The 27,014-nt window shown below is 48.2% G+C and overlaps 1 protein-coding gene across 1 annotated transcript in view; it reads right to left on the minus strand.

The window, feature by feature from the left end:
* The window catches only part of LOC143398987 (dedicator of cytokinesis protein 2), a 401,674-nt gene that overhangs the window by 100,154 nt on the left and 274,506 nt on the right, over positions 1–27,014 (minus strand). The window contains exons 28-29 of the mRNA XM_076855686.2: positions 3,941–4,039; positions 1,191–1,285 (exon numbers count right to left, since the gene is read on the minus strand). Coding sequence (XP_076711801.2) covers positions 1,191–1,285; positions 3,941–4,039 — 194 coding nt within the window. The remainder of the gene's footprint in view (positions 1–1,190; positions 1,286–3,940; positions 4,040–27,014) is intronic.

Raw genomic sequence — 27,014 nt, forward strand, 5'->3', positions numbered from 1 at the left:
AGCTCCTTCCAGACAAAGCCCTCCTCCACTCCAGCAGCCCTGGATGTTGGCCCAAGAGCCCTGTGGTCAAGGGTGTCCACTGTCACCTGGTGAACCATGTGAGCACAGGGAGAGCAAGGACAGGGAGGGAGGCTGGGAGATAGAAATCCTCAGGCTGTATCAATGGCAAATCATCAATATGTAAATGTCTCCTCTTTTTCCCTTCCACCAAAGAGAACTCAGCTGCAGCATGTTCGACTTTCCTCTTCTTCCACCCTCTGGGGACCTTTCTCTCTGCCAATCAGCCCTTGGGTTTTGTGATACAGAACTGAGGCAAAATGTAGAGGGTCATAAACTGGGAGCTGGTGTGAGATGAAGGGCTTCCCCGGGGGACCTGAAGCTAACACAAGAGCCAAAGAAAGGGGGAGAGAAAGGGGAGAGAGGGGCTAGGACGGCCCCGCTGAAGGTCATCACGGGCGGGATGTGAGAAAAAAGGCTCTGAGAGAGACCAGGGGAAACCTCACCATGTGAGAGAGATGGGAGCCAGGGGAGTGGAGAAAAGGAATATTAGAAGATGTGGCGGAGCGTCAGGATCTGAATTTCACTGTGTTGAAATGTATTAGAGACATAATGGTAAATACGGAAATCTTTGACAATTAACTTGTATCTCCTGCTGGGCTGGGCCATGTTGGGTGTGAGCCCTGCTTGGGTCACACTGACAATCCATAAGATGTTCATAGCTACGATTTGCCCAACAAGAGACACCCCAGTTACAACATACCAACGGCTCCGAAGACAGATTCATAGGTAAAACTCTATTTCCTAGATCCTCTCTTGGAAAATGCTGCTTAATCCAATGCAACTTCCTGCACTTCTTTTACCATAGGTCACAGGATATGTTTGATTATTTTTAATACATTTTGAAATAATATAATTAAAAATGCTTCCCTATACTTGCCTGTCTAGAGAGTTCAGGGAAGGTTTCAGAGACAAAGTGTGGTATCCTAACTGGAATTTCAAGAACAGAGAAGGAGTGGGGGACTTCTGAGTAATTCACAATGAGTGTGAAGTTCTCCCCTGGGTTTCAATGTGGACAGGATATGTCAGCACTTCAACTTCTCCCCACTAGGGGGAGCTATCCCCACCTCATGGCTACCAGTGATCTCTTCATTGAGCCCTGGGAGGTGGCATTTTGGGGGAAGGTCTCCCACCTGTTCTGAACCATGCTCATGGCCATCCAGTCCACGGGGTACACATTCTTCCCGATGAGGTCCTTGAACATGATGAAGGTCTCCATCAGGAAGTCCTGAAAGAGTGGAGAAAACATGGCAGTCATCGGCCTTGCAGGTAGGAAGTGACTGCAAGTGTCCAGGTCCCGTGGGCTGTTACAATGTTTCCTTTATTATTATTTTTTTTTTTATAGAGAGACAGAAAGGTAAGGGTATCAATTCTTCATTGAAGCTAATTCAGGGAAATTCATTGCCATGCATTGTAAATAGAAGCGTAAAAGTTGGCTTCTGAGAGGCTGTTTCGCAAATAAGTAGAACATGAATCTGGAATAAGGAGACAATCTCAAAATAAAGCACTATTAATTCTGTCTTTGAGAATAAAGAAGTAAATGTATTCATCGATGTGGCAATGTTATAATCATCTTCCCAAATATGTATTTGAGCAGAAAATAATCGACACCATATGAACACATCTCAGGCCATTTAGCAAATAAACTATTATTTAAATGAGCATCTAATTAGCAGTGGTGTAAACACAGCTATTTCATCTGTCTCACACACACACACACACACACACACACACGCATATGAGCAGATTAGAGGGAGCATAGGAACCAGGACTCTCCTTCCCTCCTTTGGAGAGGTTCAAAGTGACTTCAACACACTCTTTCAGATTTTGCAATGGGACAAACTTGGCCTCCATCTTTGCAGAAAACAAATTCAGTACAAATCCAGATAGCAAGGACCAGAACCTGTGACCCTCTTGAGCTGGAAGTAATAAAAACCATATCGCTTGAATGCTTTAGGTGAAGCCTAAAATCCAGAGGGAGTCCCTGCAGAATTCTTTCCATAAGCAGTGGTTTTCAAATCATCCTGACTGCAGAATTCTTTGTTCAAAGAAAATCTCACCTGAAACCTAATATTTGAAATAGATAAAAGTAGATGGGCTCTGTGTGTGTATGTGTGTGTGTGTGTATGTGTGTGTGTGTGTGTGAGAGAGAGAGAGAGAGAGAGAGAGAGAGAGAGAAAGAGAGAGCAGAGTGCAGCTAGAAAGAACATAATTTGAAAATCACTGCTTTAAGATAAATTGCAAAATTCTGGAGATGGCATTGGTTCTTTCCCAGCAGTCTCTGCTTCTAGGAAAAATGACCTCAGTGTTCTAAGTCCCAGCTTCCATATCAGCAGAATGGGGGCAGCATCTATCCCCAAGGGTCAGCACGGTGACTAGGTGCACGTGTTCACTGGGAGCTTAGCACAGAGGCTTGGAGCCAAGAGCTCCTTAATGCTGGAGATGTTAATGGCGGGGATTGTTATTCACCCTTGATGTCACCTGGGCAAGTGTGGCTCTCGTCCCAGGCACATCCCCTTCCTACAGGATGGAGAAGGCGTCTGGCTCACAGATGGACAAAGTGGCTTCTGACTGAGAAGACGCATGTAGTATGAGGGGCAGAGCTGAGGTTCAAGGTGGACCTCGGGCATGTTGGTCCTATAGTGCTGTGGAGCCTTTGTCAAGAAGGCTGTAGAGCTGAAGCAGGTGACTCCTAACACTCATGTCATACTGCTAGGAGAATCAGATAAGAAAGTGCATATGTTCAACAAGTAAGAATTCCCTTCCCCACCTTCCTTCCCGAGAATCATTGTTTATATAAAGGATCAAAAATTAGGAATCTGGTTTTCCTATTTCCGTGTCCCAAGACATAAAGAACTTGGTGGGGGGGTGGGAGAAAAACTGGGGTTATTCCTTTTATTTGTCTTTTGAGTATCCAGAAAAGGGTTCCATTTCTTTCCAACCCTACTACAAAGAGGAGAGCTTTGGCTCACTGCTGGGGGTGGAGGTGTTGGCTCCCAATCATTCCCTGAGGAGCAGCCACTCTCTGAGGGTGGTCCAGGCTCAGCACCCTTGGTCTTCCCAGGAGAATTAAGAGAGCTCCTAGCAGCAGGACTCCTGCCCCTGGAAGTGGTGAGTGACAAAGGACCATAATGACAGGAAAGGGTCGTCTGCTATACCCTGGGACAGGGCAGCGAGGGTGGGCCATCTCTGTTGTATCTGCTGCAGAGCCGATGGCCATGGGGCACGGGGTGGTGGTCCTATAGCAGCTGAGTCCTGAGAGGTTAGAAGAGGCTCAAGGATGGGGATGTAGCTCAGCGGTAGAGCACTTGAGGAGCATCCGCTAGGCCCTGTCTTCCATCCTCAGCACAGAAAAGAAAGAAAAAAGAGACCTGGGCTCAGGGCAATTTCTTCTATGCGCTATCATAACCTAATACTAGCTATCTCTCCTGTGTACTCACAATGTGAGCAATACAGTGCTCCCACCCAAGCCCCTCAGCGTACCCTGAAATCCAATCAAATTATCCCCACTTTACGGATGGGGAAACTGAGGCTTATGAGAGGTTCTCTTGCCCCTGGTCACACAGCTAGCTGGTGACAAAGCCAGGATTCAAATCCAAGACTGCATGACTCCAACTCTTGCTCTTAGGCTGCAAGTGTCCAAGATTTACCAGGACCTCTTGAGCCACATCTAGATCACATGGTAGATGTCCGTGACTCGACTCTGACACGATTGAAGACATGTTCCAGAGTGAGAAATACAAGAGACAGGAAATCAGACATGCTCATAACCACGCCCAAGACCTGCGGGGATGTCTCTGTGTCCTAAACTCATGAGAACCATGAGAGCCAGGTGTCACGTCCTGCCCACCCACCCTCCATCCCCAGCGTCTCTCAGACTCACCACAAGGTCTGAGCTGCTGTGGAAGGTCTCGATGTAGAAGGAGTAGTGTTGGTCACCCATCTGGTTTAGGATGGCCGTCATACATGCCACGAAGTGACTCTGCAAGACATAAAGAAAAATACCACGGACGAGTGAGAAAGGACCATAGGATTCATCTCTCCCATTTCCTTGACTCTAAACTGGAAATTGCTCAACCTTCCTCAGCAAGTGTCACAGGGCCGTCCAAGGACAGGGACTCTCTCCTCACTGGATGAGTGTGTGAAACTTGCCTAGGGGTCAATGTCTCCTTACAGCGCCTTCATGGAATCAGCCTTCACTGAGCACCTATGATGCCCCTGCAGCAAGCACTGCGGGTATGAAAAGAAGAGCCGAGGCGGGACCTCTCCTGCTGCTGGCACTTTGGGAAAAGAGCAGTGGTGGGTGTTGGGAGATTCAGCCGAGGTGGGTCTCCTGGAGTCGGTTTCACTTTCTGTTAAATAATTTTACATGGGAAATCCCAGTTATCTCATCTGTAAAGTGGGGCAATCATCCATCCATCCATCCATCCATCCATCCATCCATCCATCCATCTATCCATATCTCCCACTAGAGAATTATCAAAAGGATCTGATAATCAAAGCAAGTTATTTATTTGTATGTACCAATGTGCCACAAGGAAACCTGTTCTTCTGTAGAATTGACATGCGCTAATAAGCAAAAAAGGATCCACTGGATCCGAGACCACCCTGAAATCCCATTAAGGTTCCCTGTGGAGGGACCAGTTATTGGATCATTATGAAGGAAACAGAGAAGTCGGCAACCTAGGGTGGGATAAGAAAGGAAGGGATGGAGACTGCTGTCCAAGAGCTGATGGTCTCATTGGGAAATCATGACTGAATCCAGGAGAGAAAAAGTTCAAGATCCCAAAGAATTCAAACAAGAGGGAAACCGAGGCAGAGAGCTGGAGAGGTCTGGAAGGATCCCTGGGAGTAGAGAGGCAGGGAATACACCCTTTCATGCACCATAGACCTCAGCTTGGTCTCTCTTGCCATCTCTCTCCCAGACTGGCAGGGTCAGCTTTAGGGTGTGTCTTCCACTCATGCTAATATCTACAGGCAACGGGAGGGAGACCTGGTCAAGGAAGCACTGGCCACTGAGCCAGCAGCCAGGAGAAGCTACTCTGTACCGCCCCTGTACGATCCCCTGGGGGCTGCCATCTTGGCCAGAGGCGAGTCCATTGTGGTGCAGCCCAGTGCAGAGAATTGGAGATGGACTGGCACTGTCATGCCGGTGTCTCTAGGGACCCCCACTCCAAGAGTCCTTAGAAGTTTTATGTTTGGAGGTGGTAGGCTTGGAAAATTTATGTTTGAACTAAAAACTGGAGCTGGTATCACACACTGCTACCTTTGTTTATATAAAAAGAAGTTCTTTTGTTAAAAAATATGGCAAACATTAATACCTGCTGATGGTTGACAATTTTGTTCCCGTGGTGGGGCAGCATCCTTGGTGACCCCAGGAGACTCCTTTTGCATTCCTCCTCAGGAACCCTTTAGGGTGACTGAATGTCTCTGAGGCTCCTGTTCACCAAAGTGGCTCCCAAAGATACAGATTGTCCTTTGCTTCTGGGTTCTCTTCAGTTGAGATCGTCTGTTTCCCCTGCCGGCAGGACCAGCTAGGAAATTTGTGGGGCCCAGAACAAAATAAAAATGTGGGGCCCTTGTTTAAAATGATTGAGGCTTTCAAAATAGCCCTGTGGCCTTTCTAAGCAAGGGACTCAGTATGAATAAGCGGGTCACTCACACAGGAAGCTAGCCCAGCTGGCAGGTGACCCCCACATTCGCCGTAAACACTTAGGAAGCATACAGATCTTGCAGAGAGCCCGACTCGGGGACTCTCAGGAACAGTGACCAGCCTGCTCCATGGAAGGGACTGGCAGCGTCTACACGGGGCCACACCCCCTGCATGGTCTGCAACCAGTTCCTCTCTCCTGCTCAGGCAACAGCGGGTGGTGAGTTTTGAAATTATTCACCCTTTCAACCCAGACTGAAAGGCCCCAGCACTGCCAACTTAACCAGGTCCATTAAGTCAAGAAATGAACTTACTTTCTGTGTATACCTCTGGCCAGCTGGATGTAAACAAAATCCTAGGGCTTAAAGGGTGTACAAGTGTGTGTGCGCGCGTGTGTGCGTGTGTGTATGCGCGCAGGATCCCCTGCCTCCTCTACTCCCTCCATCTCCTCTCCCTTCCTGGAAGAATTCCGCCTGTGGCCACTAGAGGGCCGTTCTCTTCACACAGTCGCTGCTGTGCAGTTTGTTCGGCTTATTTATTCCTACGTGAGCAGACCCACTACACTTCTTGCATATAAACAGTGAAAATTACAATATAAAGGACTTATTTTTTCCTTCTTTCGGAGTTATTCTGCTGCTGGTCAAAGCCTGGCTTGTTGTGCAAGGAAGGGGGACATCTCTGGCAGGTAATCCCACTGCTTCAAGGTAAGAGATGTGGGAAGGTTTTATTTGTGTGTGTGATGGATGATCTTCTAAGAGAAAACGCTGTTCGCCTCTTGGATGATAGTTTACTTCTAAAGCTTTGGCTTAACGGAGCGCTGGGATTGAGAGCTTGCATGGGTGTGTGTGTGGGGGGGGTAGGGGTGAAAAGCCCACCATTGTCACAACTGCTGGTTGCCCCAGATGCATAGGTATGGAATCTTGTTATTGTCAATGGCTCGATTGGAAAGGGGGGAAATGCAAAAATCAGATCTGGGAGCTAACTTTGCTTGGAATTACCTTGAAAAGGCTGTCTTGTCTGAAGCCCTGTTTAAGGAAACTTCTATGCTTCCTTGAAAAAGGAAAAAAAAGAAAAGAAAATCAAGGAGCAGGATTGCAGTCCCTATTAGAGAGAGTGACCATTTCATAAAAGAAACCATTATCGTTTTATTAGGAGTGGGTTAGTGTGGTAGAGATTGTGGATCGATCAAAATTACTTTTACCAGCTTGTTAATTTCTTTGTTCCAACTGCCACACAGAAAACCCCAGCTGGGTGCCTTTTCCTTTCCGTAGGATTGGTGGTGTGATGTGACTGAAGTTTGCACAAGTTACCTGCATTTGGCTGTTAGTGAAAAAATGACAGTGTGTGACTTCCAACTGCAGGCATCTCATTTTCCTACTGTAGTACCTAGCCCACCGTGGTATCAGACCCCTCAGAAATCATACCAACACCACCGATTGATACCCGAAATGGAGCAAGACACGGGTAGCAGGTTTCTGTTCAGGAAAGGCTCTGCTCTGCCATTTGAATTTTCAAAAACCACTTTGTCACAATGATAGAAGGATGGAACAACATTATGCTCCTCTGACATGTGTCCCCTTTCCAGTAGTACCCTCAAAATGGCAATTCTGTCTTGCCCTTCTCTCCTCTTAGAAGTTTGGGACCCTGCTTCTACATCACCAGGACTGAAAATTTTAGAAGGAATTAGATCAGACTGCATCTGCCCTAGCAGTTGAGACAGCCCTAACATTGACATTGCTCAAACTTTATAGCAAAGGAGCTTGAACTCCCAGCCCATCAGCAACCCAGAAGAGCAGTATAATGCTGTGTGGGGACTGTGGGGGTGGAGGATCCCCGGTAGTCCGGGCTAGCAAGAATCCCCCTCTTCTCATCCATGGCAGAGATTCTGAAATGGACACATATTTACTACCAAGGCACGAGGCAGCCACTCATCCATCCCAAGCAGCATGCCAGGTGCCTGGATAGGAAATTGCTTCTTAAAACGGAATACCAGTGGGACTTGCATATTAAATTCCAGAGAGAAATTGAATCTGAGACTCTGGGGCAAACCAAGCAGAGTCACCTGGCTCCGATCGGGGTTGGTTTAAAATGTGGCTAATGAATCACAGCATGAAGAGACACGGTTTGAAACTAGGTCAAACGTGTAAAAATAAGTACAGTCATCACGGGCACTTGGCTGATGAGGGCTCTTTGACGCGGCAAGCGGCGGGGTTTATCTGCCGTGTAGGACCCTCTTCTGCATGCCGAGGCAATCAATTCTCGTAATTAATTCAGCTCATCAGTCAGTACGTGGGGAGGTCTCGCGCACCTGGGAGAGAGCTGGACCTCCGAGGGAAACAGTGGGGGTTTCTTCACTATGTGGAGGCAAAAGAGAAGAGAAACCTCACACCATGTGGCCCAAAATAATTAGCTCAGATACTGAGTGATTTCCATGTGGAGAGTAGCCCTCCCCAAACCCCAGCATTCACTTCTTTGCATGAAAAAATTGTCCTGATCATCATATTAATAATGCCAATAGTTTTGGTACACAACATTCAACTTCAACATATCTATTTAACGTCCTCTAATACAAATGCAAACACACACACACACACACACACACACACACACACACACACCCAGGATTCCTGCAGTACCCAGTGCAGAGGGAAGCAAGGAAGACTCTATAGGATTTGCTCTGCCTTGGAAAATAAGCCAAACAGGGGAGAGGGGCCCGGGGGCTGAGGAGGCACCCCACTCACCTGAGGTTAGTGGGAGTGAGGAGATCACAGAGGGAGGGAAAGAGCAACTTCGGGAGCTTGCTACCCGAATGCCAACATTACTATGCAATGCCAGCTGGTGACACGTTGCTATAGTAACTTCAAATAATATGCACGACCAAAATAAAATAAAATATAGAAAGTGCCAAGGAGAGGAGACGGAGGAAAGTTTGCAGGCCGAGGGAGGCTCCTAGGGAGATGGAAAGTTCTTCCCAGGGGCTACGCTTTAGAGACTAGAGGTGGACAACATGTCCCTCTCAGGTTGCTTCTCTGCTCACCCCTTGTCTGCCATGCAGTTATGTAACGGGTTTTATTCTTAGATAAAGCTAGTGCTGTCTGTGTGGTGATCTGGGACTGGAGGTGGGAGGGACGGTGCCAGGAGAAACAAGGACTCTAAAACCCATTCATCTTAGCACTTCGTCAGGCTGCTCGAGTTGTAATTTGGAGTACTCTTCAGGGCAGCCAAGGTGCACGTTCTCTCCTAGCAACCACCAAGTTCCAGACACCATGCTAGGTACCAAGGGAGCAGCCGTGAGCAGGACAAAGGGCTCCTATCTGGTTCTGCCAGGACGTAGAGTCCAGAGTGGGCCCTGGGAAACAGTCGGAGTTCAGACCTCAGCTGACCTCTCTCTGGTCCTGTGACCTTGAGCAGGGTCTTGTACCTCAATTGCCTCATTCATTGAGGAGGAGAAAAACATTTCTTACTTCACATGGAATAAAGGGTTAAAATGAATTCCTGTCAAGAACTGAGAATGCAGAAAGCCCCCAATAACTATTAGCTAGTTTTATTATTGTCTTGTTGCCGATGGTGGTCCAGAAAAATTAGGCAGATTAGCTAATTAGAATTCCTAACCCCAATGGAGGAAATGATGACTCCGTCTACCCATGACCACCTGTGGACACATCAAGGGCTCACAGACGCAGCTCGAGGGCCACGTGCCCTTCAGATGGGAACAAGCCTCGGGTTGCAACATGCCTCGAGTCCAGCTGTTCAGTAAATCGAGTATGTGCCTCTCGGAGCAGAGCATGCTGGGAGAGTTCTTTTATTTGGGGACAGCGCTGGCAGGTAGGAAAAGTGACAACAGTGTCCAAATTGTTCAAAGGCAGGAAATACAACTGTATTTATTGAAAATTCAGTCTCCCAGCTGTTTGACAGTAGGAGGTGGCTGTCACTGTGCCGTGACGTTCTTCAGCTACCCAGGGGACCCTGCTGTGTGACAGAGTGAACCAAGTTACCTTTCTGCTTGGGGACGTGGTTTGTTGGGCACAGAGTCAGGGGTTTTGTGTGATCTGCTCCGTGTTAAAGGGGCAACATCACAGGAAAGCGGAAAGGTGCCTCCTGGATGCTGTGTCCTCTGGATGTCCCCTGACATGTCCTATCTGTGCACACGGTGCACCAGGAGGGTCGGCTGCAAGCACCCTGGCCTGACACGGTAGACATTAGAGATGGGTCAGCTCTCCAGGCTGCAAGCACAGTGTCCCCTCAGAGAGCCATCCTGGCTGACCAGGGGCAGGAGGAAGGTGTGGCAAGGCTGATGGAAACCAAGGCTAGGCGAGCAAAAAAAAGCTGCATCCCCTCAGACGCTTCCTTTGAAGCCCACACCTCTGGCCCTGGCTGGAGCCCGTGCTGTGGCTCTGCAGTGTTAGAGCGCTTTAAATCTTCCGAGGGACACAATGGGGTGTTCAATCCCGGGGGGAGGAGGTGGAAGGAAAGCAAGTCCCATTCCGCCTTCCCAGTGCCCAGGTCTCTCCCTTCATCTTCTCCTGACTCCTCTTGGCAACACCACGGGGTCAGCTTTCCACCCATTTACAGAGGAAGAAAGTGAGATGCAAGGAGGCCAAGCAGGCATGCCAGTGTCTTCCCAGACGGGCATTTAGGAGGTGGCAGTGCAGGAACTGAGAGCGGGTCCTTCTCCCTCTGACACTGAGTTATTGCCTGTCCCCTGTCGGCACCGGGAAGAGACCTAGACATTCTTCACTGCTGTATCTCTAGGTCTATAATCAAACTTGCACATTGCAGGGGCTCAACAGTCATTAGATGAGAAACTGAATTTACTGTAGTATCCCCTATTCTACAAGAATGTCCCCTCTATAAACTCTGAAAAGCTGGGGTCATACGTTGACCACCTTTACTCCAGTAAAGGCCAGAAACCCAAGAAGTCTTTGCTCTAATTCTAGCCTTCTGGTTCCTGAACTAGGGCTGGCTTCTTAAACCATGTCCCTTCAAGCCAGAACGACATAACTCTCTCACACACATTATTTCATCCAACAAGAATTTCTTGAGTACCTACTATGTGCTGGGCATGGTTCTGGTGGTGGGTACTCATCTATGAACAAGGTTCACAACAGATTTGCTCTTGAGGACCAAAGTGATTCATGCTACTAGTGAAGTTTTATAGAGCGATGGAAAGATGGAAGGGGACTATTTTCAACAGGGTAGACAGCAGCCTCTTTGTACACTGACGTTTGAGTTGAAAACTTGACTGCTGAGAATGGCTGACAAAAACATCTGGAATGGCATCCTGGTCCAGTGAAGAGCAGGTGCAAAGACCCTGAAGTGGGGACGTGCAGGGCTGCCTGCAGAGCCTGGAGAGGACTGAGGGGGTGGTGAAGTACGTGAGGAGTCAGAGAGACAGGCAGGAACTGGGCCCCTTGGGTCCTTGGGATCAGGGTGAGAGTCTGGATTTCGTTCTAAGTGCAAAGGGAAGCCCCCCACCACCCTGGGCTTTAGGAAGAGTGCTCTGGTGCAACGTGCTACCAGGTTGACTCTAAAGAAGCAGTTTCGGTGCCTTAGTCACAAGTCCATCTCCACGGCCTTGTTGGAGTTGTTCCCAGGGTTGTGGGTCTATAGAACGTGCAACCTCTATTCTTAGTGTTGACACTTCTTCATTCCTGTGGTGCCTTGCTCCTAGCCAGCACTTCTCATAAAATGATAATTTTGTAGGAGAATCTGGCCCTCTTCTGGAGGAAGTGGACATGGATTCTCTTTGTTGTGTGTAGATTCCATTTATGTTCAGGGTCAGGGGCTCATTGCTCAGTAACTTCTCCTGGCTGTTCCCCAGGAGTCTGAGTCTGGGGGAGCAACCTGAGAAACCAGACACCCCCGTTCTGAAAAGAAGAGAATTGCTGTTTCAAACTCCATCTATGGAGGTGTGGGTGTGGAGGGTCACAAATTTGATTGCAAAAAGAACAGTTTCAGAAACAAGGATTTATTCTTGGTGCACACACCAGTGTGGGCTTCCAAGCTTCATACTGAGTGTTTTAGGAGAGATTATGCAGGAGAGTCTGTTTTGAGTCCTGGACCATATGGTATAGTCCTCAGCTCACACCTCCCTGGGAAAAATCAAAACCAGGAGCATCACCAGGGTGTGGGCCCTGGCTGCATATCCTAAGCAGCCCCTCACCTTCTCCTGCAAGTATGTGCGTCCAGGTAAAGATAACTCCAAGGTCTTTCTTCCACGGGAAAAAGCATCACAAAAGGATAATAAGTCTCAGGCAGGAGGGATTGTGGGCTAAACAATAATAACTATAACTTAAGTAACTAAAGTAACTATAACCTAAAGGGTGAACTATGTTTCAGATACCGTGCTGGGTCCTCTGTTTCCCCATCTGTAAGGACATTTATATGGTGATAGCAAGGGAGGAGAAGAACTTCCCTCTTCTGCTTCTAACTCTATCTACGGAGGTGTGGGTCTGGAGGGTCACAAATCTGCTCGCAAAAAGAATAGTTTCAGAAAGAACAGCTATCATCAGTGAGACATTTCTGTGCTAAACACTGCTGAGAAGCACACTGCTGATCAGAGCAGTTGAAGGTCATTGTGTACTTGCTACTGGCCAACTGTTGGACATGCCTGACCCTTTTCCTCCCAATACTCAGTAGATGTTGGTGATACCATCTGTACTTGACAGATGAGGAGACCGAGGATCAGAAAGGTGATATGACTGGCCTAGATCAACTTGACTCCAGACTTCTTTTGTTTTCTTAAGGAAAAAAAAAAAGACTATTGCTCTATAAACACGAAATAATCATTAAAATTAAGATTAAGCAACACCTTGAAGCACAAAGAAGTGTTTAATATGCTCATTTTAATCCTACTCCCGCCACCCCGACACTGTCAAACAAAACTTAACTGTCAGGAAACATCATCCTGGGCATTTTTTGTGCCTATATAGAGAAGGAGGAAGGGAGGGATGGACAGATAGACAGACAGATGGATGGATGGATGGACCAAGGGACGCCTGCATGGATGCACGGCTGGGTGGATGCTGTGTGGTGCCAGCCAGATGATGCAGGCAGACAGACAGTTGAAGAGGCTGGGGACAGAGCTGCAGGGATAGAAGTGGCTCTGGACCTATGAATCTCCCTTGACTTTAGGCTTAGCTAAGGACATATCTCCATGTTCTGCATCGCTTGGGGATCTTAATGACAGGAAGGGTTCTGTATGGGACACTAATGTCCTACACTAGGAAATGCCCCTGATTTCCCATAAAAGTAGCTGTGCTGGAAGGCTCAGATACACCTGGGTCCTGGGATCAAATCCCAGTTTGGTTTGGCATTCTCTGGGGCATGGGACCAGTTGCATGACCTCCTTGAGCCTCGGTTGCCTCTTTGTGATCGGGGATGACACTTTCCACCTCTGCTGGGCCACAGACAGGGTAAAGTCAGAAGGTGTGTACAGAAGGTCCCACAGAGGGCCTGGCCCTCAGAGGTCTTCAAAAGATGCCTCACAGTCTCACCCCTTCCTTACTGTCCAGGAGCAGCTGCCATCATCTGGGACATGTGCAGTTGCTCTGGGTGGACTCCTGGAGGAAGATTTCAAACTCCTGTGGGCCAGGGGAGTTGTAGTGAGAATATGGATCTATGTGGTCTCCCTTGCTGGCCCCACGGGTGCGGCTGCCATGTTTGAAGTGGTGGGGGCACAGACAGCGAGTATGTTCACAGGCAGCCAGGCGGCCAGGCAACGTCGTTTTCCAGGAGGGAAGAGTACTCTGGGCATAAAAGGATTTCTCGAGTGCTTCCCTCAAGAGGAGTGAAGAAGGGCGGAGGAGATCTTGATCATCTCGGTTTAACCTCAAGCCCAGCTTATCAGTCTGCCTCTCAGCACCTCCTTCTACCTCCCCACATAGGTTTGGCTGTCCCTACTGCAAGGGATCTGCTAGCTGCAGCACACTCAGAGCAGGGTCCAGTGACAGATTATTGGGAGAGGGTGGAGGTGGAGGTGGGACTTTGGAACATGGCACCACTCAACTGTGCATGCTGACCTGAAGTGTGGCACTCTGGTGGTGGGAAAATCTGTCCCCCTTCTCAGACAGTGCCCCATTCATTCCCAATTCATCAGCTAGTTAGCAAATATTTACTTATGTGTCTACATAGCTATGCCAGGGAGATCATGGTCTACACCCCGAAGGTCTCAGACTAACAGGGAGATTCTATCTGTCTGTCTGTCTGTCTGTCTATATTTGTCTATCTCACAGTGGTTCACAGTTAAGGACAGTTTGGCTTCCAAAGGGCATTTAACAGTCTGGAAGCATTTGGGGTTGTCCTAAGGGGGTGCTGCTGGCACACACTGGGTAAAGGCCAAGATGCTAGGAAAACATCCTACACAGCAGGACCTTGCCCACAGCTAAGAGTTACTTGTCCAGTATGTCACTAGCACCAAAGTGGAGAACCCCTGGCCTATGAAGAGAAGGATTCACTGCAATGCTGAGTGACAATTATAAAGGTTCGCTCCAGGCTTTTGAGAATTGGGGGAGGCCTTCTTGGTTAGGAAGGATCAGGGAAAATTTCACCAAGCCTGTAGATCCGAGGAGCTACAAGGATGAGAGAGATTAAGAATGGGAAAGGACATTTTAGATCTATAATAGAAAATGCATTTCATGTTATAATTTGATTAATTTAATTGATTGGTGGCGGCCGTCTACAGAGCTGTGTCGGGAATGGTTCTAAGGCCAAGTCTTAGCTCAGCAGGAAGGAGTATGGTGATCGATTAGTGATGTCTGCCAGAGGCGCAGGAGGGAGAGGGATGGCACAGATGCCAAGAAAGTACTGTTCCACTTTCAGGTGTTTGAGCAGGATGAGTACAGGGCACCCACAGAGCAATGTGGGTGCTCTGGTAGCGCAGAAGTGCCCAGAGGGAGATCATGCGGGATATTTGGAGGGGCCAACTGTGCAAGGGCCTTGAATGCCAGGCATGGGAACTTGGTCTGTAGGTAATGGGAAGCCCCACAGGCTTGCCCACTGCGCTTTCTTCAGGCCAGCCCTTCCCACCAAGCCTTGGGAACTAAAGAAAGCAACTCAAAGTCCTCGCTGCTCATTTCTATAAAGGGAGTACTATTTCATCTGTTAACGGTAAAAACTGGCAGAATCATCACACTCTGGCTTTTATGAGGCTGATCCCAATGATGAAAAAAATCCTATGAAGCTGAACTCGGAGATAACTGTTTGAAAAGCTGACTCCAAGGGTTCACATTAATGAGCTCCTGTAAAGCCCTTTTGGATGGAGCGTTTCTTCTGATGTCACTGGGGGGGAGGGCGTGAAAGAGAAGGAAAAGGCCCAAGGAAGAGAGGGGCAGAAGGGAGTGGGAGCCCGTTTCTGGGCTCACATGCCACCTGACCCCTTGGTGAGGACACCACTCTGCCAGCTGATCCTGTGCTTCCTGCCAGGCCCAGCTCCCGGGTAGACTGGCTCCTCCTCTGGCTGCCTCCTCCCACTCTGGAACACTACTTCGTTGACTGATTGGTTTGCAGTTTTCCAAATGACATCATGCTTGATTTTCACCCCCTCCCTCTGCTCACCTTTTGCCTCTTAAATTCCCATTTGTCCCACTTCCCTGTCCTTTGGAATGGTAGCAACACCTTCCGATTATTGTCCTCTGCAGTCCGCAGTAGCTGCCTGCAGACTCCCTCTCCCCGTCATCATTAATAAAGGTGACACTGCAGCTTGGCATGGATGCAGGTCCTCCCCCACCTGCCCCGCCCTCCGTGTCTCGGAGCGGAAGACTCCCTGGCCACAGAGCCCTGCCTTGGAAACTTTCCTCCTGCACCCCGTTTCTGTGCCTGTGCTCCAATCCACACTCAATTAAAGAAAAATCAAGTGACACAATGAAAAATGCCATCTAGAAAGCTGGCCTGGTGGTGCCTAGATATCAGATCGACTTACTAGAGCCCCATATCTACTAATTCCATCTAGAAAAGAAGAAAGATGTCACAGTTGTCTGGACTGATTTGTTCTTTAAATCCCCTGCTGACTCTCTCACCCTGGAAGGCCTGGAGAAATCTGGGCAAAAGTCTAATCAAAGTTAAAGCTTGCATTCGGAGAGCAGATGGGGAGGGGGCTCCCTGGAAGCTGCCCTGCAAGCCTCCTTACAGCACAGGTAGAAAATCACAGCCCAGAGAGGTTAGGTGGCTTCCAAAGTCACACAGCCTCTATAAGTGGCAGAGCTGAGGCTAGACGCCGTCTGACCCCAGAGTTATATGAACTGCACTACCCTCCAAACAGTGGTTCCTGACCCTCCAAGTTCTCATGAGCAAAATGACCATTTTTTCCCCCCAACCTCATATCAGCTCAGGAGTTGTCCTGGCACCCGGAATAAACAGAGCTCCATTAATAACAAGGGCTGCCATTTAAGATGCATGTTCTTTTTTATCCTCCTCAGCACGTGGGTTTCCAGGACAGGGGCAGAACAAGAAACTGAGCACTAATTTCATCTTTCAAAAAAAAAATTGAATAGGTGTCTCGATGACCCCTATTTATCCTGCTTTGATCTATTACATTCTGTGCCCAGCATCCAAATCTGGTTGAGAACATCAAATTAAAAACCAAACCATTGATCACCGAAGTCACTCGGTGATGACAGCCCCCTGACCATGCACTGAAGAGGCCTCGGCAGGGCTGGGTGGGCTGGGAGGTTGTACTCACGTCACTTGACCCAGAGAGCCCCCAGCGGGCAGCGCCCAGGCCTCGCAGGCCTACAGCAGCCCTTTGTTCAGCTGGCCCAGGGTTTTTAAAACAACTGAATTTATGGTGAACATTTAAAACCCAGAAGAGATGCCTTAGATTCTGGCTATTTGGCTTCTCCTGGATATTTCTTCGGAGATGGGTGGTCCCCAGCTGCATTCCCACAGCATGCTGCCTCCTGGAGGGAGCGGGGGCCATGCGTGGGGACCCACCCATCATGGCTTGTCAGACACTTTTCTGGCATTAGTACTGAAAATCCTGTGTCCCGGGATACCCTCAGTCCAGCAAACCAGGACAGTTGGCCACTTCACTTAGTTCTCTCATTCATGTTACTCACCTGGTCCTCGTGGGCCCTGCGTGGGTGACTCTTTCTCCTGCTCCCAGGTGCTCACATGCCTCCTGGGACGACATGCAGGCTGGACATCTGAATCCCGCCCTGCCTGTCTCCTACCTCCCTCTAGTCTCCGCTTCTCTTCACTCCCTTAGTTTTCACATGGACAACGTGACGCCGTCCACACAGTGAGACGTCCTTCCCCAGGAGGCTTTCCTGATTCATCTGGTTCTCTTTGTCCCAGGCAGAACAGAACCCCCCCCCTTTGCCCCACACCCTAGTCACACTCAGTTCTTCCTCCTTTTATTGCACATGATGCCATTAACACAGCATCAAGTGGCCGGACCCTGAACTTTCGAAGGACTTGGAGGGAGTCTGAATCGTGATAATACGGAAAATTCGGAAAACTGTGCAGCTGAAGTTGAAGGCAGTTGCTCTGCAGTTGTGAGATTTGCATGCGATTTGTTTTAGTCAGCTTTTTTTCGCTGCAGTGACTACAAGACCTGACTAGAACAATTGGAGAGGAGGAAGTTTATTTGTGGCCTCATGGTTTCAGAGGTCTCAGTCCACAGACAGCTGATTGCATTTCTGGGGACTCGAGGTGAGGCAGAAGAACATCATGGTGGAAGAGTGTGTTGGAGGGAAGCGGCTCGCATGGTGATCAGACAGGAGAAGGAGAGAGACTCCACTTGCCAGATACCAAATATATACCCAAAGCCACACCCCCCAATGACCCACCTCCTCCAGCCACTGCCTAGCTGCCTCCAGTTACCACTCAGTTAATCCCTATCAGAGGATTAATTCACTGATTTGGTTAAGGCTCTCGTAACCCAATCATTTCATCTCTGAACCTTCTAGCATTGTCTCACACGTGAGCTCTTGGGGAGCATCTTCAATCCAAACTGTATCATGATTCATCCAAATGAAAAATTAATGTTATCCCACAAGTTACCTGCACCACCTACTCCATGGTGATACTTAGTATTACAAAGTCTGAGAAGACCCGGACCTTCTGAACACTGCCATCCCATCTTCCTCCTGGACATAAGTGGTGGCATCTTCAACGCATATCCAAGGGTCTCCTGGGCTCAGACCTGGAGATCCTGCAGGGCAGGGACCCTCTTTCTGATCCTGTATCCTCCATGCTTAGCACATAGCACGTGCTCAGCAGAGGTCCCCCAGGTGGGTAGCTGAACTCTCATCAAAGAAGCAGAAAGAACTGTTTCGTTGGCTGTGATTTTGAAGGAAAGTGTCTTAGTTGTCCCCATGTCCACAGGACCTTGGAAACTTAGCTGACCTCCAGAGCTATACTATGAGCTGGAGTAACCAGTCTTCCACTGAGGTTGGCCATCATTGTCTTGGCCAGTTCTCGTGTGACAGTAAAACTACACGGTGTTGACAGTTTCAGGGTCTTTTCTGATAAATAAGGAGAATTCCAGGAAGGTTTTTTATTCTCCAAAGACGACACATCTGACTTCTCTTGGGTGTCCTCCCTGGGCCCCCGGTGGGCCGCTCTCTAACAGAGCAACATCCCCCTTCCCTCTCAGACCTCTCCTCTCCCTGCCCGAGTACTCTTCTCAGACCCGCCCACTCACCGAGGCAGGAACTGGGCCACGGTTCTTGATTCCACTCTCGCTCCTCCCACGCTCTGCACATCACCAAGCCCTGGAGATTTAGAGGTCTGTCTTGCATTTGTTCATGCCTCTCCCCACTGGCACTGCAGAGATTGAATCCGCCACCGGCACCACCCTGATTATTGCAATCGCCTCCTAAGTGGTCCCCCTTCTCCTCCTCTGCCTCCTCTAATTGCCACACTGCAGTGTGGCATTTTCTCATTTTCTACCACGCAAATGAGACCAAATCTCACCTCTGGCTTAAAAACCTTCAGCGGACCCCATTTACTTTGAGAGTGAGAAGCCAAACCTCCTGGCCCAGGGGCGATCCCCGGCATACCCTGGCCCCCTTCCCTTTTCGGCCTCATTTCTTCCCAGTCTTCCTACTCCTTAAAGGCCACCACCAGGCCACCTAGAACTTGTCCTCATTCTCTCTGTCCATGATCCCAGGTGGTACTCTTGAGCACCTCAGTCCCCTAGCCACGTGCTTTGCCTGTCACCCTGTTCAGCAGCTGGTCCCCAGTCCCTCTCCCCCTCCTCCAACCTTCCAAACCATCTGAAAGCTCTTGGAAACAGTCAGATATGGATTTCTGGTCTCATATTTGAGATGACTTCCTGCCGGGATGCTCTGGGTCCCCCATCCCCAGCAAGGCTAGAGGTGTCCTCCGAGCTCTCCTATTCTATATGCTTACCCCTCTCGTGGCACTGATGACAATTTTCAGCCACTCTTCCTCCTTGTCTCTTTCTACCCCAGGACGATGAAGGCAGACACTGGGTTAGACCCCTTCTCTCTCCTGACCTCTTCATGCCTGGTGTGTAGTACAGTACCTGGCACACAGCAGGCTCCTCACGGCTATGTGCTCAGTGAATGGCTCTATGACCTCGGCTGGAAGTCATGGGACAAGACTGGGAGCATGTGCCAATCTGGGTCTGATTTGAAGAGACACAGGGCCTGAAGCCTCTCTTCTAATTAGACAGATTGCTCAAGGGAATTAGACCCAAGTCTAGTCTGTCACAGAAAGTGACTTTCTCATTGTGCAATGGCTTGAGCCCAGATGGGAAGAGGAACAGGGTTTGGAATCCTGGCCTTCCTTGGGCTTCTTTTTCCATGAATACAGCAGGAAAAAACCACTGGGCCCAGACTTAGAAGAATTTGAACTCAGCTCCATTCCCAGCACTTGCCACTGTGCACTCAGGGGCAGGTGGCTCTCCCTCTCCCATCCTCATCTATGAAATAAGGGAATGGAGCCAGCTCCTTCTATTGAGTGTGGGGGCTTGGAGTCACCCACAGCTAAATGTGCATCCCCCCAATCTAGCTGAGTAGTCCTCTGTAAGTAATCCCACTCCATAGGGTGTTATGTAAAAGAAATGTGCTGCTCACAGAGTAAGTTCTCAATAAATGCTTACAATTAAGAATCCAGCCATGCCTTAGGTCAATGAGTCCTATGATAAAGCTACAGAGGCAACTGAAATGTGGGGGTTTCCTACTCTAAGTTGTACCAATGTCCCACCCCTCTTGAAAAATAAAAAGGTTAGTTGGACAGCTTTGCAACATACTACATATCTTTGAAATGAAGCACCAAACACAATTGGCATAATGTAATCATTAAGACAATAAATGCTTCTTGCACTAAATAAAGCCTCCTAGTATGCTCCCACCATGATGGGATTACAAGTTTCCTTGTGGAACTGTAAAGGCCTTACAACTTTAAGGTGTGATGTGTTGCTTGCTATCGAATTTCAAGTTTGGGTGGATACTGGAAAGGAAACCGTCTGCCCTTCAGAAGCTAGCTGGGCATTTCCCTGAGGCGTGCTAGGCCCCCTTAGAGTCAGTGAGCTCTCCGCTGGTGCAAGAGGATGGGGACATCTTCCCAAAGGATGCGCTCTGCTCCTGGAACTCTCTTCCAGCACAGGTACCATGGGGCCACCTTGGCAGGTTATTATAGCAAGCAGCACACAGAAGATAGGATCCATGATGCCCGATTCTAGTCCTGACATTGCCATTGATGAGTTGAGGAACTGGGGGTAAGCCTCACACCTCTACAGGACTCAGTTTCCTCACCTGTAAAATTATAAAAGGCTCCAATTCTAAAAGTCTATGATTAGTACCTGAAATTTTGAAATTTTAAAGATGGACCCCTCTCTTTTTTAGTTCCTTGATTCATTTTGCTTGAAGGTCATGGTTCCTGAACTTCACTGCACCTTACAAAGACCTGACATACAACTCTGCAGACAGGATGATTAATACTCCCTGGGTGTGGCTAATGCAGTAAACTTGGACACACACTGTTCCTAAGGGTCAGGGAACTGAACAGGCAAAAATGAGACAGGCCAGGTGTGCAATCTTCAGCAAACCATTTAGATCCTGCGAGCCCACTGTTTCTCATTGCACAAGGTTCTGGGAGCAGTCAGTGAGATAATGTACAAGTCTAGTATCTTGCTATTCAAAGTGTGGCCCATAGACTAGCAGCATTAGCACCACCTGAAAGCTGGTTAGATGCAGAATCTCAACATGATCCCAGACCTGAAGAATCAGAATCCAATTCTAAGATCTGCAGATGGGTAGTAGGCTTATGAAAGATCAAACAGCATTGCTGCAGCACACAGTAGGTGTTCAAGAAATGTGCTTTTGTGTAAGCCTTCTCTTCTACCTCCCTTTCATCCATTAGCTCTTAATCAATACTTGCATATAATGTGCAGGGTTGGGGGAATGGGCCCCTAGCACAGTGACTGGCACATGGTAGGACTTCAAGAAATTAAATGGATTGATAAGAAAAGGCAATCATTCCTCCTTTTCTTTGTGGTCCCCTGGAGAAAATGAAGACATGAGTCCCAGTATCCAGAACACAGCAAGAGTAATGACTGATGAAGGTTCATCTTTATTTGCACACTTGCTGTGTGCCGGGTATGTGCTAAGGAACGCGCATGTGTGATGCCTCTCCATTCTTGCAACAATATTGGGAAGTCGGTCTATTATTATCCACCTTTAATAAATAAGGAAACTTTGGCTCAGAAAGGTGAAGCAGTTTGTCCAAAACACTCTTGGCTAGTGCATGGCACTGACAATATTTGAAGACAGGGCTGCCCCAGCATGACCACTCTGCAGGGTTGTGGCTGGGGGATAAGGCACTGGGGGTGGCTGGGACTTAACTTTGACTGCAGCCCTTCCTAGCTCAGCCCTTCCTCTGGTTTTGGAGGAGAGGCAGCAGGAGGCCCCACAGGCAGGGATGCTGGGTTTCTCTGCCACCAGAAGAGCTGGCCAGAGGGCTGCCAGTTCCCGAGGGCCACTTGTCTGATACAGTTCACTGCATCGAGCTGCCCCTCTCCCAGGCCTCTCTCTGACACTTAGACATTTTACTTGCAAATACGTTCTGCAGACGATGCCAGCCTTCTCAAAGACAAGCCCAAGCAACAGAGAGAAAAATTATTGTCTGTATTTGGGAACGGAAGCAGAGCAACTCTCTGAAAATTGTGGGATGTGGGCCAAGTCTTCAGCTCCAGGGGAAGGAGCAGTTGTGAACTAGGACAGGTCTGAGGTCACCAGAGAGAAAAGACGCAGTGTCATTCCCCTGGGTCTTCCTCAGCAAGGGGATGTTTCCAAACAGCTGTGCCTGAATCATGCTAATATCATTTCATCATTCAAGACGAGGTGGTAGATGGTGGGGTGACTGAAGGAAAGACTTATGACGGAAATGCACCCTTCCTGACATTTCCCTTCCCTTCTCCCACTCCTCCTTCCACCTTTTCCACGGGGGCAGGAATTTTATTCCCTCCCCAAGAAGCAATGTTCTCAGTGTGTCCCCTACGGTGGTGCCAGCACCTGGAGATTTGTTTGGAAGGTTGGTTCTCAGGACCCATCTCAAGCCTGCAGGCTCAGAGCCCTGGGAGCAGGCCCCACCCTCAGGATGGAAGGGAGAGGGACCAACATTGCTGGGGGGGTGGAGGAGGCAGGAAGTAGGCAAAGGAAGGGCAAAAAGAGACTCCCAAGACTGGGAGGGGTGCATGGGCTGTGATTCTGAATAGCAAAGATGGTAACTCCTGCCTTTGGCGTGTCTTGGAGAGGAGGGCCCCACCATGGCCAGACCCCTTATCCGACCCTATGAAGCCACAAACGTGCAGGGCCACATCATGACCTGGTGGCTCAAGATGAGAGGATGCTCCACGAATGTTCTGCTTAACCAAAGTCCCAGGGACTTCTGTGTGACTGTCAGCATAGGGGAGTCTCCTACAGGCCAAGGCTGAATTCTTGTCAATACCAGCTGAGTCAGGTTAGGGCTGCTGTGGGTTACATTTAATTTGGTTTTAAAAAAAGAAAGAATGTGTCAATTTCTATCTCAACATGGAAGTAAATTTATGCCCTTGACCCCTAGACCAATTCAAAGAGGCATTTTGGCAAAGAACATTCTCAGGCCATCCAAGCTCTATTTAGGCAAACAGCAAAGGGAGGGAGGCTCTGCTTCTTGATGAAGCTATCCTAGGGACATCCAGTAGGTGTTCCCCAGTGGCAGCTGGGACCACAGACAGCCTAAAGTCCCACTTGGGTTCTTCAATACTGGCACCACTCCCTCCAGGGCAGAGGGTCGGAGATCTTGTCTTTCTCGCATCTTTGTATCACACCCACTGCAGAGCCTGACACAGATTAGGTTGTCAGTAAATATTTGCAGAAGGCGTCACATACAAAACTGTCTACTTGACAACTCCAGGTGGAAATGTCACAGGCATCTCAAACGGCAGATGCTCAATTGAAGTGCTTTATCTTCACCTCTTCACAGGGTCCAAAGCTGATTCTCTTCCTTACATTTCCAATGGCACCTCTGCCCTCCTGGCCCTTAGTCACCGATATGGAAGGCTTAAAGCCTTCTTGACACTTTCTTTATCTGGCTACATACTTCTAGTGACCACCACAATTCTGCCTCTGAGATGTGACTGGACTCCACTTCTCTCCATCCCAGGACAGACTGTCTGTGTTGCAACGTTTGCTCCCTCTTCTCCAGGAAGTGACCAGAGTTGACATGAGAAACTTCTGGTCCCACTCCTCAGATCCCTATTCAGCCAAGGTGAAGCCTACAGTCCTTAACTGGGTTTTGTGCCTTAGATACACTGACTATCTCCAAGTGGGACAGTTAGTCATTCTAATAGGTTCAGCCTTTTGCTCTTCTGGCAAAATCGTATATTCTTCCTCCTTGTCCCTTGCCAAAGTTCTCACTTAGATTTTATTTCTGTGTGGGCTGTCCCCTGTTGTCTCCTTTTCCAGGCTGTCCTCCTCAAGGGCAGAGAAAATGTCTGCTTGGCCCACCCTGGGCTTCCCAGCACCAACACAGTGCCTGAACATTAAGAGGCACACAACAAGTACTTTTCGAACGAACACATGCTTAAATCCTAATTTTTTTTTTTTTTTTTTTTGAGAGAGAGAGAGAGAGAGAGAGAGAGAGAGAGAGAGAGAATTTTTTAATATTTATTTTTTAGTTTTCGGCGGACAAAACATCTTTGTTTGTATGTGGTGCTGAGGATCGAACCCAGGCCGCACGCATGCCAGGCGAGCACGCTGCCTCTTGAGCCACATTCAGCCCATGCTTAAATTCTAAACATTATGTTCAGAATGCTTTGCTTATCTTGCACTGTGGTTAGAGTTGATTAGCTAATAAAGGTGAGACATTCCCCTGATGTGAGGCAAGACTAGGTAATTCAATTTAATTCTGTTCAGTGAGGTTCAAGTCACTTCAATTATATTCAATTCATCTTAATTTAATTCCAAAATCCTTCACAGCCACCAGTACTCTGACGGCCCTTTTTCTAGACGTAGAAAAGTCAGTGATGGACGTGATATGTTCCCTGCCCTCAGGAGACACCTCATTTATTTCCTGTCATCTTGTGGCCCAAGACAATTGTAAGACATATGGCTGATTTTACCTACATGAGTGAAGCTGCAATCAGGCAGCTGGTCAACCCAAACTGGATCTCAATGCCATCACTCACTGAGAGTGTACTGGGCACATCCCAAGGCTATTTTAGAGGTTGCAATATAGCACACCACCAGTACAGGTGACTAAGGAGGTGATGACCAAGAATGCTGAGTGTGACAACAGCCTACCATTACTGGTCATGACAGAAATTAAGTGATAGAAGTCCTCCGATCCACCCTGAACCCCTATCCAAAGGTCTTATGTTACATTTCCCCCCCCCATTACTAATTTTTATTTTTATTTCATTTGATCTTGAATAGATGAGATTTGAGCCTACTACTTTCCAAAAGATGCAAAATGAATGACAGATTAAAATTCAAGACATGCTATTGATGGCCCAAAGTGACTCCATCTACTTCAAAAAGCAGAAGTAACTGCTAGGCACCATGGGTAGAGCAGATATAAACACCAGCTCAGGTATAAAATTAAGCTGGGTCTCAGTTCTCTGGCAGCTTAGGCAACAATAGAAGAAAGAAAGAAAGAAAGAAAACATACCAATTTATACAGTTTTAATTTTCTGACATGGAAGGCCTGCACAGTTTTCTATGGGGACCACATTATTTTCTCTTCTGTAACTATCCACTGGCAGGAACTTATCACAAGTCTTTACAAAAGGATTTAGAGAGGCAGAGAAGATCTGACCTTGATTAGTTTTACAAAAGCAGCAAATGCTGCTCAACTTGACTGTTCCCATGGCTTTTGGGATTGATAGCTTGGGATCAGACCATAACCTGTCTTCTGATGAGCTAGCTCTATATCAGCTTAAATTAATTTAGCTATATTGACTCTTCTCTGGACCTCAGTAGTAACTCAACAGCTGTTTGTCCTCCTTCCACAACATTAGCCGATTCAGCTCTTTTTTACTTATTTATTTTTTCCCAGAACTGAGATTGAACCCAGGGATGCTTTACCACTGAGCGACATCCCCAATCCTTTGAATTTTTAAAAATTTTGAGACAAGGCCTCACTAAGTTGTCCAAGCTGGACTTGAATTTGCAATCCTCCTGCCTCACCCTCCTAAATTACTGGAATGATAATCCGATGCCACCATGCCCAGCATAGACTTGGCTCTTGAGAATATTTGTTTCCTCTTTTTTTGGCTGAATCTCCTTTCCAAAATCTCTTGATAAATTTCCTGTTTTAGCCTCTGAGTGTGCTACCTGGTCTCCACAGCCCTCATTCTAGATCTTTCTGGATCTATGGTGACATTTATAGATGTGGGAGGCATAACCAGGGCAGTGTTTGTTGATAAAGTATTTGCCAGGAGAAATATCCAGTCAGAGGACCTCAGAACTGGGGGATCTTTCTGCAGTTCCCAGTCCAACACACACCCTTTTGCAGGATGCCTCGGGGGGATTCCCAGCCACAGGCCCAGTGACCTCTGCTCAAATGATGCTCAAATGATTCCAGGAACCCCTTTCTGATGCAGACCATTAGAATTGCTGGAAAGTTCTTCTTTACATTGGACCATAAACTTCTTTCTTACAACATCCAGACATTGAACCAGCTGAGTTTCTGAGGGGGGATCTAGTTCCCCAAAAACCCTTTGGAAGTTTAGTTCAGTTTATGCTTTTCATACATAATTTCTGCTTCACTGAAAATATTCTGTGACACTGACTAAATTTTCACTCGTGGTTTCTTCCCAGTCGTAGGCTTAGACACTCTCCAGCTCAGTATTCCACATGGAACCTGTCTGATCTAGACTTTAGGGTCACGCATTGTCCTTACCAAGCCTGCTGTGAGCTTCTAGTAACAGTAAAACACACTCATCGGAGAGGCACAAAGCATTCTAGATCTTTTCCCTACTTCTTTAAGTATTTTCTGCAAAACAGAGAAGTATGAAGAGGTGAGGGCCCTTTCCCCCAGTAATTACGTGGGTGACTGGCCGCTGACAGATGACGGACCCTCTGCCTGCATGGCCTCTCTATTGCTAGGCATCGCCGCCACCCGAGCTTTCCCCGGCCTTCGCACTTCTTTAACAACCTTTAACCGAGCTCTGTGCCTATCACTGAATCTTAAAATGTGACGTTGTTCCCATAAAATCAATATTTAAACCACATGCTGCTCATTCATGCCCCCCAAAAAAGCCAAACATACCCACTTTGTCCTCTATTTTAATCCTAAGAGGGAAGGGTGCTGGATGAAGACAACAGTCCTGCGTGTGTAGGGAGAGCTGTGAGTTAAATATGCACACCAGGTTCTAAGGAGAACGTTCTAGACCACCACCCCTGTTTCTCCAATGATGGGTATCTGGGCTTTCTGCTTGCCCGCTGGTTTTGTCCCCCTCTCGGGCTTTTCACTGACAGAATAAACCGGAGCTTGGAGGCACGGCATCTCCTCCAAAGGGCCCTGGGGGAACAGGCAGGTCCCTCCCTGTAAAGCACTTTCCAGATTCTCTGTACGCCTTCCCCTTCCCAAGTTCCCTACCTTATCACAAAGGCTGAGATCAGGTTGGCGGAGACTGCCTGGCCTGTCTATGTGCCTGTGGACAGCGTGTTCCACACGTTCCACCAGGGAGACCCCTGCCCATGAGTTTTTACAGGGCTGTGCTGTTTTTCATTCACAAACGTACTACAGTAGTGTCCAGGCTGAGGCGAGCTGGGGACCTCCCCTGGCACAGTGCTCCCTTGGGGTGGACTTCTGGGAGCCTCCTATGCAAACTGTCACACTGAAGGAAACCATA

This window comes from Callospermophilus lateralis, chromosome 5 (genome assembly GCF_048772815.1).
Source record: "Callospermophilus lateralis isolate mCalLat2 chromosome 5, mCalLat2.hap1, whole genome shotgun sequence".
Classification (NCBI taxonomy): Eukaryota; Metazoa; Chordata; class Mammalia; order Rodentia; family Sciuridae; genus Callospermophilus; species Callospermophilus lateralis.